Source organism: Apium graveolens, chromosome 3 (assembly GCF_009905375.1).
Source record: "Apium graveolens cultivar Ventura chromosome 3, ASM990537v1, whole genome shotgun sequence".
Lineage (NCBI taxonomy): Eukaryota > Viridiplantae > Streptophyta > Magnoliopsida > Apiales > Apiaceae > Apium > Apium graveolens.
The window spans coordinates 250,994,022-251,010,272 of record NC_133649.1 but is presented as its reverse complement, the minus strand read 5'-3'; the positions used below and the strand labels follow the sequence as shown (position 1 = coordinate 251,010,272).

Here is a 16,251-nt window from a genome sequence, read left to right as displayed (position 1 = left end):
AACGGTTTGCTAAGAAAATGTGATTGATAAGTTGTAAAAATTTTATTGATGATGATTTTTGTGCATGCAGAGATTTTTGTGCATACAGGGGTCCATCATTATTAATAAACCCTGTACCAATATTTTGGGACACCTCATCATTCACTAACTCTTAGTATGTACCCATAAGTATACACTAGAAAAATTTATTAAATAATAGTTAAAAGATTTTTAAAAAGTGTAAAGGAATAATTTTAGTGATTTAAATAATAAATAACGGACTGTTAATTCCAACTTAAGAGATTTCCTAAGCAGTACTCCTTGCGTTTAGGTTTGAGTTTTGAATCTTGTTCCTCCCTATCCTATCCTATCTATTATATCCATGGCTGCCCACGCCCACTCCTTGCTTCCCATTTCAACCCGTTGTTGTAAACAACAATCATTTCTCAATTTACACTCTAATTGTAATAAATATAATCTTGGTACCTCTTTCATGGGATCTAAATTGGATGTGCTAAATAATTATGCAATTTCCCAGCAGCAGCAATATGCTCACGCACGTCGCTCCTCTATTGCGGCTACCATCTCTGTCACTGGGTATTAACTTTAACTTTACTCCCTCCCTCATCCTTTTCTTATATATTTTTTTTATATGGTTTTCAATTTGTTTATTTTTAGTTGCAGGAAGCCAGAAACAATTTCGAGGCACAAGTCCCCCAAGTAATTTCGTATTTGTTCGTAAAATTTGATGTATCTCACAATACTATTTTTACTCATTATTGGTGTTTTCCCCTTTTTATTATTGTGGTTTAGATGGTCAGCTAGGGCAATTAAATCGTATGCCATGGCTGAATTGGAAGCCAGAAAGCTTAAGTATCCTAACACCGGGACTGAAGCTCTTCTCATGGGGATTTTGGTTGAAGGTGCTCCCGTAATCTTTATTTTCTGTTTCTTTTCATTAAACTTACCCTGCTCACTCATTTTTACAACTTCTACTTATTTTTTTATTGGTATATTTGTAATGTTCACTATCAGATTTATGTGCTCGATTCAAATTGTTTACCTGTGTGTAGCCGCCCCGCTCCACTATTATTTATTTGTTTCTACTTTGTTACTTATTACCTACTGTTCTTGTTGTCTTTTACATTCAGTTGATCATTTCACCCTTGATATAGACAACAATGTTTGGAAGTTTGATTGCTGATATTTGACGACCAACTCTGTTAGAAGCCTGATATTAATTGAAAAATTCAGCGAAATGCTCCAATGATGAATATTATTAATGCAGAATGTGTAACATATGAAAATTGTGTACAAGGGCTTGTGATGAATTTGCAAATCATATTGATTTTATTTTTTATTTCAGGAACCAGTTTAGCTGCAAAGTTCTTGAGAGAAAATGGTATCACACTTTTTAAAGTTCGAGATGAGACTGTCAAATTACTTGGAAAATCAGACATGTACTTTTTTAGTCCTGAGCATCCTCCATTCACCGAACCAGCTCAGCGGGCCCTTGATTGGGCTATTGATGAGAAACTGAAGTCAGGTGGCTTTCTTTCTTTAAACTATAAGATTTCTTTACCTAATATTATGATTTAAGCCTCGACACATTCTTGATTACTAGGAGTATATTAGTATATGTACATTAATTTAAGTGATCGTTCTTATGAATTTGTAAGTATATGTTGAATTGAATCTCTCTTCAGTTGTGATCCATAACTTTTCTCCCTTTTGCGGTTGGGAAACTCTTGGGTTAGTGCATTTTCTGTTGTTAACTTACCTAAGTTCTATCTTGTCATCGTTCTTAGTTCATGTATTTATCTTTGCAAATTCTCTCCTGCATCTAGACTTGTCATAATGTGCGCAAAAACTTATCTGTTTGCGACCAAACTGATTTATTGGTTGCTGTTCTGAACTGGTGATATTGAAATTCAACTTTCTATTCTGACTTTTAACACTGCAAGAAATAAATTATCTGTCATTTTATTTCTTGAGATTTTTCAGATATCGCAAGTAATTGTAATAAAATCATGTGAGCTGTAGGTGAAGATGGAGAAGTAACAGTTGCTCACTTTCTTCTGGGAGTATGGTCAGAAAAGGAATCAGCTGGTCACAAGATTATGGCCTCACTTGATTTTGATGATGCAAAAGCAAAGAATATTGCCAAATTTGTAAGTATCAATACATGCAATTCTTGGGTGCTACTTGGTTAGTTTCTTCTATGATTATTGATTATAATTATGATTGTTGATTGGGAATATGATTATGCAGATGGATAAGGATATAGATTTGGGCTTTAAGACGAGAAGTTAGAGAACTTTTCAAGTGAGAATTTTCTTGCTTTGTAATCTAATTAAGAATTTTCTGGGACATATGCTTGGGGTCTGTCAATACTTATGTCCCATATATTCTTTAAAGGTTTCTTGAAGTATCATTTTGTGTCAATTCCTTGTCCAACACAGGCCTTCTACCTTGAATACAATTTCATCATAAAATTTTCTTTATATATTAGTTCCATAGGCCTTTATTATTAGAAAAGTGGTTTTTATCCTGAGCATAATTAGAAAAGACTAGCCTAAAACCCGTGCGATGCATGTTTTTTTAAATAATTTCTTATTTTTATTTTTAATTTAATTAATTATATTTTTTTAAAAGAGTCAGTCAATAAGTACAAAAACCAAATATTTATTTCATTATATTGTAATAGCTATTTATAATAATCAGGTGTTTAAAATAAATAAGTTCATAAGGGTCAGTAAATAGATTTCAAAAAATAGATACCCAGTCCCATTAAATAGGCCATATGTTTCAATTAGAACATTTTAATTTAGAATTAGTTAATAAGATTTGAATTCTTGACTAATTTATATAATATTCCCTCCAATGAATTCTTAAGATTTGAAATAGAGTGTTCGACACGCATGCCAAACTCTCCATGTCGAATTCTCCATTTTAGATAAAAGTCTTAAAATGCGTATCGAACTCTCCATTTCAAATGTTGGGAACCAACCGGGACGGAGTAACTATTACTACAATAACTCTTCATAAATTATATTTGAAAAAAATTCAATGATTAGAATTTGAGCCAACAAATGAATTGAGTTTACTCGAGATGAAAGTGGTATTTTTTTATTAATAATTTAGCTTGAGAGATACTAGCGTGTTGATGCTAATTCTGATATGGTATATCTTTTTGGAAATTTGGTGGTTGGTGTCAATTTCAAAACGGACAGTGCGAGGACTGAGGACATATACAATCTATATCAACTGAGGTGGATAGTGTTTTACTTGAATACGGAAGTATATGTTAGTGCTATCTCTGAAATAAGAGTTATTTTATAAAAATATTATTATTGTCTGAAATATATAGTTTATTGATATTTATAGATGTGTATAAAAATGATGGTTATGTTTTGATTAAAAGATAAATTTTAGTCTAGATCAATAGTGCGAATTATCCTTGGTTTGATTTTAGTCTTCTTTTAGCCCGAATCAGTTGTACACATTATTTTGTTTAACCTCGAATATATGATACAACATTATTTTACTCCGGATAAAAATATATATATTTTTTAGTTGGTCTAAATGTTTTTTGATTTTAATTCTATTTTTTCTTGGATTAATTGTGTAAATATTTTTTAGCCCTAATGTATATAATAGAATGTATTTTTTTATTCCCACATTATTATACAAAGTGACGAATTATTTCTAGTTCTTTTTTTTATAAAATTGTATGGACAATATAGACATAGAATAAAACCTGTAATTATATAAGCTTGTGATATCAACCAAGTAATGATATTTAGTTTGTTATGGAATTTATATTAGTTTGGGTAGAATATTATTTGGTTTTTGCTCGGATGGGTAAAATATTACCATTGTATCGACTGACGAATTAGCTTTCAATTTTAATTTGTTTTAGCCTTGTTCAATAGTATAATTTTTTTAATCGTGTTAGTAGTATTTATTATTTTTTTTAGCCTGCTGCAGCAAATTCAATTAGTTATATTTAGTTTTTTCTGTTACTTTAGCCCGAATCAGTGGTATATTTTTGGTAAACGGGGACGAATAATGTATATTATTGTCTTTTATCCCATAACATTGTACCTACCAACAAATTATCATTTGATTTGAATTTTGACGAATTATCTTTTGGTTTGGAATTTGTTTTAGAGCGTTCAATGGTAAAATCTTTTTGGCCCGGATGAATATCATACATTATTTTGTTTTGACCCGAGGACATTATACATATTTAATTCTATTTGTATTACATAATTATTTTGTAAATTTTAAGTTATTAATGAGTCTTATTATAACTACCAATATTAATCTATTAGTAATTTAGTTTATTTTATTAAACAGAACTATATGTGATTTTTTTGAAAAAAGGGTGTTTTTACTGGGGAAAATAAAAAAAAGAACGTGTTTTAGTTGAAAATAGTAATTAGTTTTATACTAATTAGGATTAAAATAGGAGTTATTAGTAATTATTATATTTATTTATTAAATAGAATTGCCTCCTGATATTTTTGGAAAATGATGTGTTTTAGTTGGAAAAAATAAAAAAGATAACGTGTTTTAATTAAAAAGTTTAATTGGTTTATACACAAATTATGATTAAAATAGGTTTAAAATAAATAAGTACTAAAAAAATTATGTTAAGTTAGAGTAATTAGGTAAAAATAACGTGAATACCTTAATTAAGCTGCTAATGCTAATGTAGAGCTGGATGAACTCGTAGTATCAACCAAGAGAATTGGTGGAAGTGATAGTGGCAACTTCATTTTAATTGAGTTTGTCCACTATGATGAACATTGTCGAAGCAGCATTGATCAACATCACCGTGGAAGCAGCGATTTGGTTCCGGAGAGTTGGTAGAACATCTAAAATTTTTAAGAGATAAATGAACAGAAAAAAAATTATAAGTTGATTCCAATACGAAATAGTAGTTTAATATTATAGTATTATTAGAGCAATTAAGTACATTTAGCAAAGGACTTAGTAAAGGGGCAATTAATTAATTTCAGCAACTACCGATCGATTACCACGTCTATTATAATATAGTATAGATTGTGGGATTATGATTGAAATATTCTATGTCAGTGACCTTGTATCTTAGAAACTCGTCAGCTATCACTTGGCATTGGATACGATAACGATTACTTATTCTCAACTTGATTTGGGTGATTTTTCGCATTTGTAGAGAGAAGCCTCGGCTGAACTATCAATAAGAATATGAAGGAATGATTTGAGCTAGGTGGACGAATCCCTCAAAATAAGAAGATAATGTCATCTTGTCAATCCATATTGCTGCTTTTATATCGGTAACTGATAAGGTAACTAAAATATCTTTAGATCAGTGACCTTGTATGTTACCAAGACATTCTAGCTATTATACTTGGACATTGTATGCGTTAAAGATTACAAATTTTTAACATGGATGATTTTCGCCTATGCAGAGAGTACTGTTACTAACAAAGAATCCATTATATATGTATATGACTTTAAAGAATGACCTGAGATGGGTGGAACATGCCATGAATACCCCCCTTTAAACTGATATGATGGTAGATTTTGTTGAGTCTAATTGAGCTTTAGAGAGGCAGAACCCTGTTGAGAGCTGTGACTTGCTAATCTTTGCAGGAACAACATTAGTAGAACCTATGCTACTCTTTTTTGTTAAAATCTTGTTGTTTCTCACTGGATGTTACTTATTGGCCTTTAATTGTCTACCTGTTGACTAGATAAAAACTTCTTGTATTTCTCAATATATTCTATTAGTCTGTGTGCATTACAAATCTAATTACCCTCTCTTTCTGTGTTAGATCCCATTGGTGATAAATCAATACTTATGTACCCAAATAAAAACTGTATTTTTCAAGGACCATCATTATGCTCTTGTTATCAAGAATGTCTATTTAATTTTCGCTATTACGGATTATAGCATACTTCGTGCGGATAACAAGTATGACAATTTTAAAATTTTAAAAATTTGCCCTAGTATAGACATAAAAAAAAAATTATTTTTTAGTGCCGATGATAAACGTTGGTAATAATAGTAAAGGATTACGGCCAGTCCTTGTGGAATAATTCAAATAATGTTTAAAAAAGTCCATGCATGTCGGAAATCGGAAGTAGTAGGGAAATTTAAGTTGAACATTTTCTTGCTAGCCCACAATGCTTTCCAAATCTTACACATCCAGGTACTATTTTCAACTTCTAATCTGTGTCCTTGGTCTGTTGTCCCCGAAAAATAGCGGATTCACTAGTCAAACTTCGATCCTAGCATGACAGCACTCTCACTTGCGATACTAACAGATGGTACAAATACATGTACCTGGCAGGTGCTTGTTCCAATCTATGACGTCTTTTCTACTCTTTAACTATCCCGTTTTTACGTAAATCAAGGCAAATCTGAAAGAATTTCGACCCGATTTAATATGTATATGAAAGTGAGAATAATGTAATGTTAGAAATAAAAACAAATTTGTCAGTTGTATGTTCGGGTTTTTGTAAGCTCAACTAGAGAAAAATTAGTAGCTCTACTGAGTAGTTTGTGAGTTGTGATCAGACATTTGAAATATGAGTACTGAAATACGAATTCGGAAACAAATAGCTCAAATTTACTCCTAGTTTATTAAAACATGAAAAGGGAAGAAATGAAGAATGAATTGCTTCTAATCTTGAATGGGCAGAGAAAAATTATAGCATGAGCAAGACTAATGCATAGCTATATTTAATCTTATACCTATAATATAATACCAAAATAAAAAATCCTACTTAAAAATGTAGCTATGGATAAATGAATACTTTATCCTATATTTTTGATAAAAAATGGCAGGAGCCATTATTGTCACATCATCAACTAACTAATAATCAATAATGAAGTGCAAAATAAGTCTAATTTAAATTAAAGTGAATGAGTTCAATAAAATTTAGTTAAATATGAATTTTTTTGATTATAAAATAGAAATAACATTGGAGTATAAAAGTTATTTTAGCATCGAAGCACATTTTTAATCATCAAATTTTAATAATAACCGTAGCCATTTTACATTTAACAAGGTTTTACCCACAGAAAGATACGATAAGGAGATTAAACAACCACTATATATATATACTACTCCTTTCGTACCACTAGATTCTTTACATCGGGGACGGGGAGCGCCATGCATTTTAAGATTCCTGTAAAGTTTGGTTCCCTAAATAATTTTAAATATTTTTTTTTTAAATAAAAATATAATCTTTAAACTTTTATACAAAAGATAATTCTAAAAACAAATACAACTCTATTTCATAGTAATCTTAAAATGCGTGCCAAGTATAAGGACAAAATATGTAAAGAATTTAGTGGAATGGAGCGAATATGATTTTTTACCCGCTTCGCATGGTGGAAATGATAATTTTTTAATTTACCTAATAATTTTTTAGTGATAAGAAAATATGTTGTTATAAATAGTTTAACAAAAACCATAAATTAGTCATTTGTTTGTTAAATAAAGTGGATGGTATGACCAATAATGGTTTTTTTTGTTGAAAACATTAATGCAGATTTGGAAATTATAAGCCTTATTAGTGAAGTTATTAGTGAAGGCTTGAAACTATTATAATTTTATATTGCTAAATTAATTTAATATTTAAAGTATTTAAATTTTTAAAAAAACTAAATGAAATATTAAAGGGCCAGGGATAGGCCATTATATTTTCAATAGTTAAATAATAAATTCTGAATACAAGTAAGTATTAAAAATTCTATTGGGATTTTTTTTTGACCAAAAGCTTGAATTTTATAACGAATTCAAATTTATATCAATACGATTTTTGATTTCAATAGGAACATTCATCCTATCAAAAATACGACCTGAATATGAATACGATTCCCGAGCTAGCTTATGTAAAAACATATTTGTAAATCTTTTGACGGAAAATAAAGATATTTGTTGAAGTCGTTGAAGAGCACAACGATAGTCCTCTATAATCGACCCAAAATAGGATCACATACGAGTGCAGCTTCTGATTACTTGAACCACTACTACACAATCAATTTCTATACTAACTCTATCACATTCCATACGATCACTCAAGCTTAAAGTCTTCTTTATTGCCATTATCTCTGCCATACCGGAGAAACCACATTACCCACAAACAGAGCTTTGGCTTCGATGAGACAACCATCAGACTCTCTAGCAACTAATCTAAAACTAACGCCTCCTCGATTATCAAAAACTGTTGTGTTGGGTAATGAATTACACACGGGGTGTAACAACCCAAATCCGAAGTCAAGATTTGGTATCACTAAATAATCTTTACATCCAATAAAATAACATATAAATAACCCCTTAAATCCGGATCGTTTACAGGTTATGGTATGAAACAAGAATCGAACCTTCTACAACTCACAACAACTAGAATACAAGTTTAAATACCTTTGTACTAATGCCCTTGTCTTATTTTTTTAACATCTTCGTCCTCTCGCAGCGGAGATCTCTCTCACTTCTGCTGTCTATCAAAAGCTATTCACTTTTATCCTTATTTATTTCTGAAAGAAATAAGAATTAACAAAGTAAGAAAGAACCAAAAATGCCCAGCAAGTATATAATTGAGTTTCAAGCACTAATATCAAAGGAAAATTTTCGGACAAAATCTTTAAACAATTCTAAACAATTCCGTTTATTTGAGGGAGTTGAGCGAATAGACATTGACTGTTACCAGCCTTCAATTATAAATCCAAAAATGACAAGCGATTCCCAGATTCTTCTTCAGAATCAGGGTTTTGTCCGATTTTGGAATCATAAAATTTTTCGAGAGAGAATGCCATTAATGACGATCAACAATAAATTAGACTGGACACTAAAACCAACATATGCACTATAACCTGTAGATCAGTTAGGATATAGTGCAGATCTATACCTAACTGCATAGACCCAACCAACATATGGGGTACCCAGGCAACTATGACCTAATAATTAAGGGACCAGCCATCTCTGGCCCTTAGGGTCCAGCTCATCACTGGACCTCATCGTAACCATCCAGTCCGTGGAGTATTTTGATGTCAAATCATTTTGATTTCAAAACATCCCAAATCAGGGTTCGCAAATAACCCGAAAGAATGGTTATTTGCTCAAGAGAGCAATCGATAATATAGGAACAATAATGAAAGGAACTTGCATAATTAAGAGTAAATTGTAGCGAAATATAAAATAGTTAACTACTCTGAACTTAGAATAGGAATGAAGAGATATTTGCAGTATTTTACGAGAAAAGTAAGGAATACTTGACTCGATAAGCTTTAACCAGTATTATCCGTTGACTTTTGGATTGCCTTGAATGTTTGTCTTTATCGTCAGACCACTATCCTATTCTGGCTATGATCTCAACGCTCAAGTCCTTCGAGGAACTTCGCTGAGCTCGATGATTAACCACTAGATCATTCTTAGTCGGATGTCAATCCTTGGGTCTTCCGAACCCTAATTCAGATAATTGTTTAGGCTTAACATATCCTTATTATCAGATCTACCCATGCCATATGAAGTCCCGACTCGTATTTATATGTATTATTGAAATACACATAGTAATTATGGTTCACATTTTTGAAACTCGGTTCGGTGTTCATTTTCAGAAAATACGTATACTCGTTGTTTTGAAAATAGTAGGGTAATTGATCGTTTATAGAATATCTTATCTTAACACGTAATTAGGTTTTATAAAATTCAATTACATATCCTTGTTCGACGTCTCCGATAATTATAGGTTACATCCATATATTTTTGAAATTAATTTCCCGAAAATCGGGCAGCGTTTCCTTTATTTATCGGACTAACCCGTCGAAATCAAATCGACGTCAATCACAACAACAAACAATCTATATTCCGCGAAAATCCCATCCACTGACATAAATTTAACTATTAACAATTATTTATTATTATTCATTTTCGTTTCGAAATTTATTTCACAAACTAATTTTAATTTTATATATTTATAATTTAAGACTCAGAATTAAAGGCTCATCGCCGACGGCGGCAAAATTCGCGGGTACCCGATTAATTCGGGTTTCCGACACGAATTCCACCGATTATCTTTTATAATTTCCCGCACGAGATCCAGTTATATCACGAAATTAATCAAATAGCTTCTCAGCAGAAATAAAAATTTAAATTAATAATCACATAACCAGAAATACCGTACACGACTGAAACAACATCATGACACAACCACGCACGTCACGCGCCGCTTCACTCACACCCTGTACACACCACACGAACACACACTGCACAATACACACACTTACCCACGCACATAAAAAAACTCTCACACACACATGCAATAACACAACGCACACACAATATATATATCTATATACATATGTATATATATATTCAGAGAAGTAAGAACATGTTCCAAAACTGAAACAACCGAGACCAACCGGAATTTCCGGCGGCGGCTTACCGGGAACACGGGGGCGCAAGAGGGTGGGAAAAGGAGGAGGAACAGAGGGATTAAACGGGAGGAATTAGAGGAAATAGGATAGAAATCAAGAGAGAGAAAGATCAATTGAGCCGAGAGATTAAGAAGAGAGAAATATGAGCATCTGTGTGTTTATATGTATATATCTGTTTTTATTCTATTTTATTATTCCATTATGTTGCTGCATTTTAATTTGTAACGATATATTTTATGTGCGTAAACGTATCGATATCAATCCAATATAATCTTAAATTTCCAAGAATATTTAGAAACTAACATAATAAAGTTTGTAAAATTTTTAAATCATTTTTGGAACGCGCATCAGACCCGTATTTTAACGATTTACGAATACACGTGCGAGTAAATAAAACCAGAAAATTACCAAAATAATTTCAAAATTCTCGAAATATTCAAGAGTTAATCAAATAAAATTTTTGTAATTTTGAAGCATTCTGGAATTAAATACTGATTCTACAATTAAATGCAATCAGAAAATCATTTAGAGATATATAATCAATAAAATATTGATTTCTAAATTTTTATAAACTCCTAAAAATAATAAATAAAATTATAAAGCAACAAAAAAATAATTTTAGAAACAATTTTAGCATTTATAAGACTAAATATTTAATAAAATCACTTTAAAAACAAAAATAAATTCATACAGCTTGATAATTAATTATACAATTAATCTTCGCGCCCAACCAATCAAACACAATTAATAATATTGCAACACATAATTGACAGAACCATCGCATATTTTATTTATTTAATAATTCGATAATTATATTTACATATCAGATCCGAAAATAGATTACTTAGCCGCTAAGTAACTATATAACGATACATATTTAATAGTAGATGTGGATAATTATCAAAACAGAGCCTCTTATAAAATACTTTATACAAAAATATGGTAATATTATCCCGTCTTTCAAGAATATGAGTTTCATCGATCTCTAAGATGATTAGCGTATCAAAAATTTTACGTCGGGACTCGTACGGGTCAAACCGTATCCCAGATCGAAAAAGTCAAAACATGAAAAGTGTTGAGAATTATCAGATTAGGTTAGGAAGGAGTTTTCGGAAGAGTTTCGGGTTGTAAAAACGCAAATACGGTTGAAGTGGGACGATTTCCGATTCTAAAAATTAATTTTATAATTACGTAAAAATAAGCATTATTAATTTTATAAATTCTTATAAAATCACATAACAGTCCAAAAATTCTCGGAAAAATACCAAAATTATCTATATTTTATTATGGATAATTAAAAATTAAAATATCCTAATTTTATCAGACATAACACCCAAACATCAATATCCATCATCAGATAATTCACCAAAAATTCACGTAATAATTACATAATAATTATTTATTGATAAAAATAATTACACGATACTTTCGGATATTACATCCTTCCCCAAAGGATTCTGTCCTCAAATCATGCTAACGAACAAATAATGATATTTTTCGAATATATCACTTAGAGTTTCTTAGGACTCATCACTTTAATCATTATTCAATAGTCTCCTACCGACATCAAATCTATCAGTTGTCCATGTAACTTGACTCAAACCTCCATTTTATACATATGGAGCCAAATTACTCTTCCTGGTTATATACATATAAATGTCTTATGAACTCGTTATACTGTGACAACAAGACCAACTCATTCACAATCGTTCTATCTATCTCATTGTCTCAAGGGACTAACTTAATTTATACTAACCTTCTTTTCTTTCCAATTCTAATAATTCGTGGTCATGAATGCCTCCCATTTTCACTGGCTGTTCTATTCTACTTTCCATGTCTCTTTCTGTTCGATTAGCCTGACCTACGATCGATTTCAATCGTATTCGAGAACCTTTAGTTGGTCTCTAGTACTTTTCATTCATTTGCGCATAATACACTGAGTTCATGGCGTCTTCGGCCTCTAAATGTCCTAAGTTTATTCTAAAATTTAAAATTAAAGAGAAAATCTTGACAATTGTATTTAACTCACCACTTTGTAGTATATCTCAATTTCTTTTCAATCACTCTCTAGTATATTCATCGAGCGAGAATCTTTTACTATCTGAAAGAAAATATATTAATTTGGAGTGGGCTGAATCATAAATTTATTCAAACCGAACTCCTGGTACTAATACTCATTTTTGTTGTCATATCAAATTAGATATCAATTCGAACTTTGATGCTCACAACGTCCCATACTGAAGTCAACATCAATCATCTATATTAATACCACCTTTGATATAACAACAAAGTAAGTATCAGCATAAATCAGAAAATGAATCAAATATGAACTTTAATTTCTAACTTTTCCAATTCCCTTACCAATTTCTCAGCAACCCTAATGATATTCACTTTTTCTTTTCTACTCAAGTCATCTATCCCTAAATGGACCTTGCCTGGTTGGTAGTAATTATATAACTGTAGCTCATAACCAATTATGACCAGAATTCATATCTTTGAAACTTAGAGTGCAGTTGCTACTTTTCAACCCTTCGTAGATATACCTTCAGACGTTCAATTTGTTCTTCCTTAGTCCTTGAATGGGCGAGGATGTTATCAATAAATATAATTACAATATCCAAATACTCCATACACACTATGTTCATTTAATTCTCAGGAACGACGGGTACATAATATCATTAGAACTCATAATATCCATACCTTACTCTAAATACAGTCTTTGTTGTGACTTCAGGCTTACCACTTTTGATGATTAATGCGTGACTTCATACCACTATTCGTCCCTTTCTATGATCACATTTGTGCATAACGCGATATATTCCTTATCTCATTATTCCTTCATTCCACACTCCTGAAGTTTCTTTAACTCATTACTTCATCTCTACTGGGCCATACGATACAGGGCTTTTGATACCAGCTCGACTCTGTGCCGTAACCAATGTGAAATTTCACCTTATGCTCCGAGGTAACCTTGGAAAATCATTCATTATAACCTTCAGAACTTCACTTTAATTCTAAAGAATTCCGATATGAGATTCATTGTAACGCTCTTCTCTAATAGTTCGCCACTAATATCTTTGTTTAATCTTCCCGGTTTACGCGTATTCTTTGAATGAAATTCTTGTCTCCAATTATCAGCATTTCACTCAGTTTCAGCACCATTGACGTTCACAACTTGTTTGTATCTTGGACTATTTTATAAATTTTCTTTATCATCCTTTTGATTTCACTTCTTCTCTTAATTAGTTCTCCATTCTCATTATTCATTATCTCTTTTCAATATAAGGAATTTCTTTTTCTTGATAATACTAATATGTTCCTTACTAGATAAGATATTTCTGAAGTTAACACTGGAATAAAGGCTTTTATTTATAATATTTAAATTCTTACTAACAGAATTATCAAAATTCATTGGTAGATATTTTCTTAACCTCACTTAAGTCATCATTGATCGCATATTTGGCTTTCCCCAATTGATCGATATTTCTTTTTCCTGAGTTCACATGCGGACTTCGTCAGTCTCTGTCTTACATCGGATACTTGGATTTGCGAGTTTCCCAGTATGCCACAGTATCTTCCATTAAATCGTCATTCGATATGGGTATGCATTCAAGTCCTTCATGGAACGTTCTTACAGATGATAAAATCTCTTTATTTTGTGTTAAACCTTCAGTTATTGAAAACATTCTTCTTGTTTATTGCAAAGGCCTATTCATCTAGATAAAACTTCGCACATGTCTGCAGTAACATCACGCTAATGTTACTAAACTTTCAATTTCTGCTAATGCCATTACTTACTCCAAATTGCTAATTGCTTAGATTTTGGTTCTGAAAATCATGTCAGAATTTGACTTAATCTAATTGGGATCAATTTCCATTTAACTGACCATTAGTTGGTAAAGTTAATCAATTAACTCTTTTAACTGATCAATTAAACCAAGTGCTGACTAGCTAACTGGAATCAAAGACCAATTATATAAAGTCGGTTTGGTTATGACAACCTTTTCCAAGAACCAAGATCGCAATCATTTGGAGTACCAATGAGAATAAAAATATACTTCTTTTTCCTTAAAAGTAGGGTAATTTTCGAAGATTTGGGAAGCACTTCCCCTATACCATCGACTACCAATCGGACTCAAGCCAACACCATCAATCAACCAAAGCATCCACAATCATATCCACCCACTTCCATCAACCAAATTCATCAACTCAACATAATTCAGAATACATCATGCTGATAATCATATGTATTACTGACATAACATATATCTTTTAATTGAAATAGGGTCTTAAACCAACAATGATTAATATAACCATACTTTTTCTCAGTTCTTTTAGAATATTACAGAATATTATTAATGAACTTAAAATTATCCTGTTATTTTTCAAGGACTTTATTTCGCGATTCTCTTTAACTTATTTCTCGCCATTATTAATTGTGTATAGTTACTTTTAAGAATGATGTTGCATCCTTCAACTAATCACACCAATCCTCTATCTTTGACGATACACACTCAATTTCATTATTAATCTGTTCATCTTTTAATAACCATGCATGGTTTTCATTATTATCGTCGCAATCTGGTGGAAATTCAATCGTCAGATCATTATTTTTAAAAGGTTTCACAGTCGAGTCACCATTGACTCATCTCCACTTATGTTCCCGTATCGAACTTTTGTCACTGACCCGGTTATGGGTATTAAATTCACCATAACTTATTTACTCAAGGTAGAGAACTTCACAATATCTTGAAGAACACGTTCAAAATTTGTTTGCAATTAAGATTTCTTCGACCTTGAATCTTCACCACAAATATCTTCCCGCGACGAAGGGATGCTTCACGTATTAGTTTCCCGTCTGAGTCATTGTTCAGAATTCCCTTGATCTTCGATTGTCGTCCCGACACTTGTTCGCTTTGTCTGATGCATACCGCCTTACTTCCTTATTTTATAACTAATTTATTTGTTACGGTTCGCTAACCATTCATTTCACGTTAAAATCTTTTGATTTGAAGTGCATCGCGTTAACGCAATCTACCATACTGATGAGATCCTCGTAACACGAACAATTGTCTGATTTGATATCTTTTCCACGACTGCGTTGTCGTTGTATCCATTCTTCCTTGCTCGCAGAGGACCACCATTTATTGGCTTGCAATCATATCTATATTCGATATGTAATTCTACCTGTTACACGGGACTATTCCATTTCTTTTGAGATCGTCAAAGAATAGACTTTACGCTAGAGGAGAATTTGTGAATATGATTTTGATTGTAAGACTAGATGAGAAATAACAATGGACAAATCAATTAGGAGAATTTGTAAGTCAATAAATTGAAGGAAGAAGAATGAGTGAGGATTTAGATATGAATGAGACAACCATATTCGTACTCAAGATGACCAGTCTTTCATACTATATGGCATACAACACATGATTAGGTGGCATCCCACCAGACTCTTCATCATTCTGACAAAGCGTCACATCATAAGACTGTTTGTCTCAATCAGGAAATAATATTTTGAGAAGAGAAATAATTTGGAAGGAGTACAATAAATTTCCTTTCATTCTCGCCTCATATAATTTATCGATAAAAGAAGCTCATACGTATTCTAGATCAAGAAGAAGATATGCTGTCGTATTTAAAAAAGAATGACATTGTTGGTCACCGTCCACGCTTCACTTACGTATGCCTTCAGGAATCATTCGAATGAGAGATTCATAGTTTAGATCATATTATAACTTCGGAATGTCATCTGGAAATACCTACACATTAAATGCTTTAATGATTTGATCATAATCGCGTCCTTACGAAATTTATAATCACTCCTTCTG

At 31.7% G+C, this 16,251-nt stretch overlaps 1 protein-coding gene across 5 annotated transcripts; it reads left to right on the top strand.

Moving 5' to 3' along the window:
• The first annotated feature begins 277 nt into the window (after positions 1-277).
• LOC141713238 (ATP-dependent Clp protease ATP-binding subunit CLPT1, chloroplastic-like) lies at positions 278-5,791 on the top strand. 5 transcript variants are annotated; one of them, XR_012571900.1, is made up of 8 exons: positions 278-576; positions 658-699; positions 793-902; positions 1,346-1,525; positions 2,023-2,150; positions 2,251-2,304; positions 5,183-5,315; positions 5,439-5,791. XR_012571900.1 is itself a non-coding variant. In XM_074516559.1 (7 exons), exons 1-6 carry the CDS (start codon positions 362-364, stop codon positions 2,290-2,292), a joined length of 717 nt encoding a protein of 238 aa, XP_074372660.1. In that variant the 5' UTR covers positions 278-361; the 3' UTR covers positions 2,293-2,304; positions 5,183-5,437. The 5 variants fall into 5 exon arrangements, 3 of the variants coding, with proteins under 3 accessions (XP_074372660.1, XP_074372661.1, XP_074372659.1); XR_012571901.1 differs by having other exon boundaries at positions 5,174-5,315; XM_074516559.1 differs by lacking the exon at positions 5,439-5,791 and having other exon boundaries at positions 5,183-5,437.
• Positions 5,792-16,251: the final 10,460 nt, after the last annotated feature.

Excerpts from the sequence above, each read along its gene's own strand:
- LOC141713238 (XM_074516559.1), top strand. The coding sequence starts at position 362 with ATGGCTGCCCACGCCCACTCCTTGCTTCCCATTTCAACCCGTTGTTGT. Across the intron at positions 1,526-2,022 it reads TGATGAGAAACTGAAGTCAG|GTGAAGATGGAGAAGTAACA; the intron begins GTGGCTTTCTTT and ends TGTGAGCTGTAG. Across the intron at positions 2,151-2,250 it reads CAAAGAATATTGCCAAATTT|ATGGATAAGGATATAGATTT; the intron begins GTAAGTATCAAT and ends ATGATTATGCAG.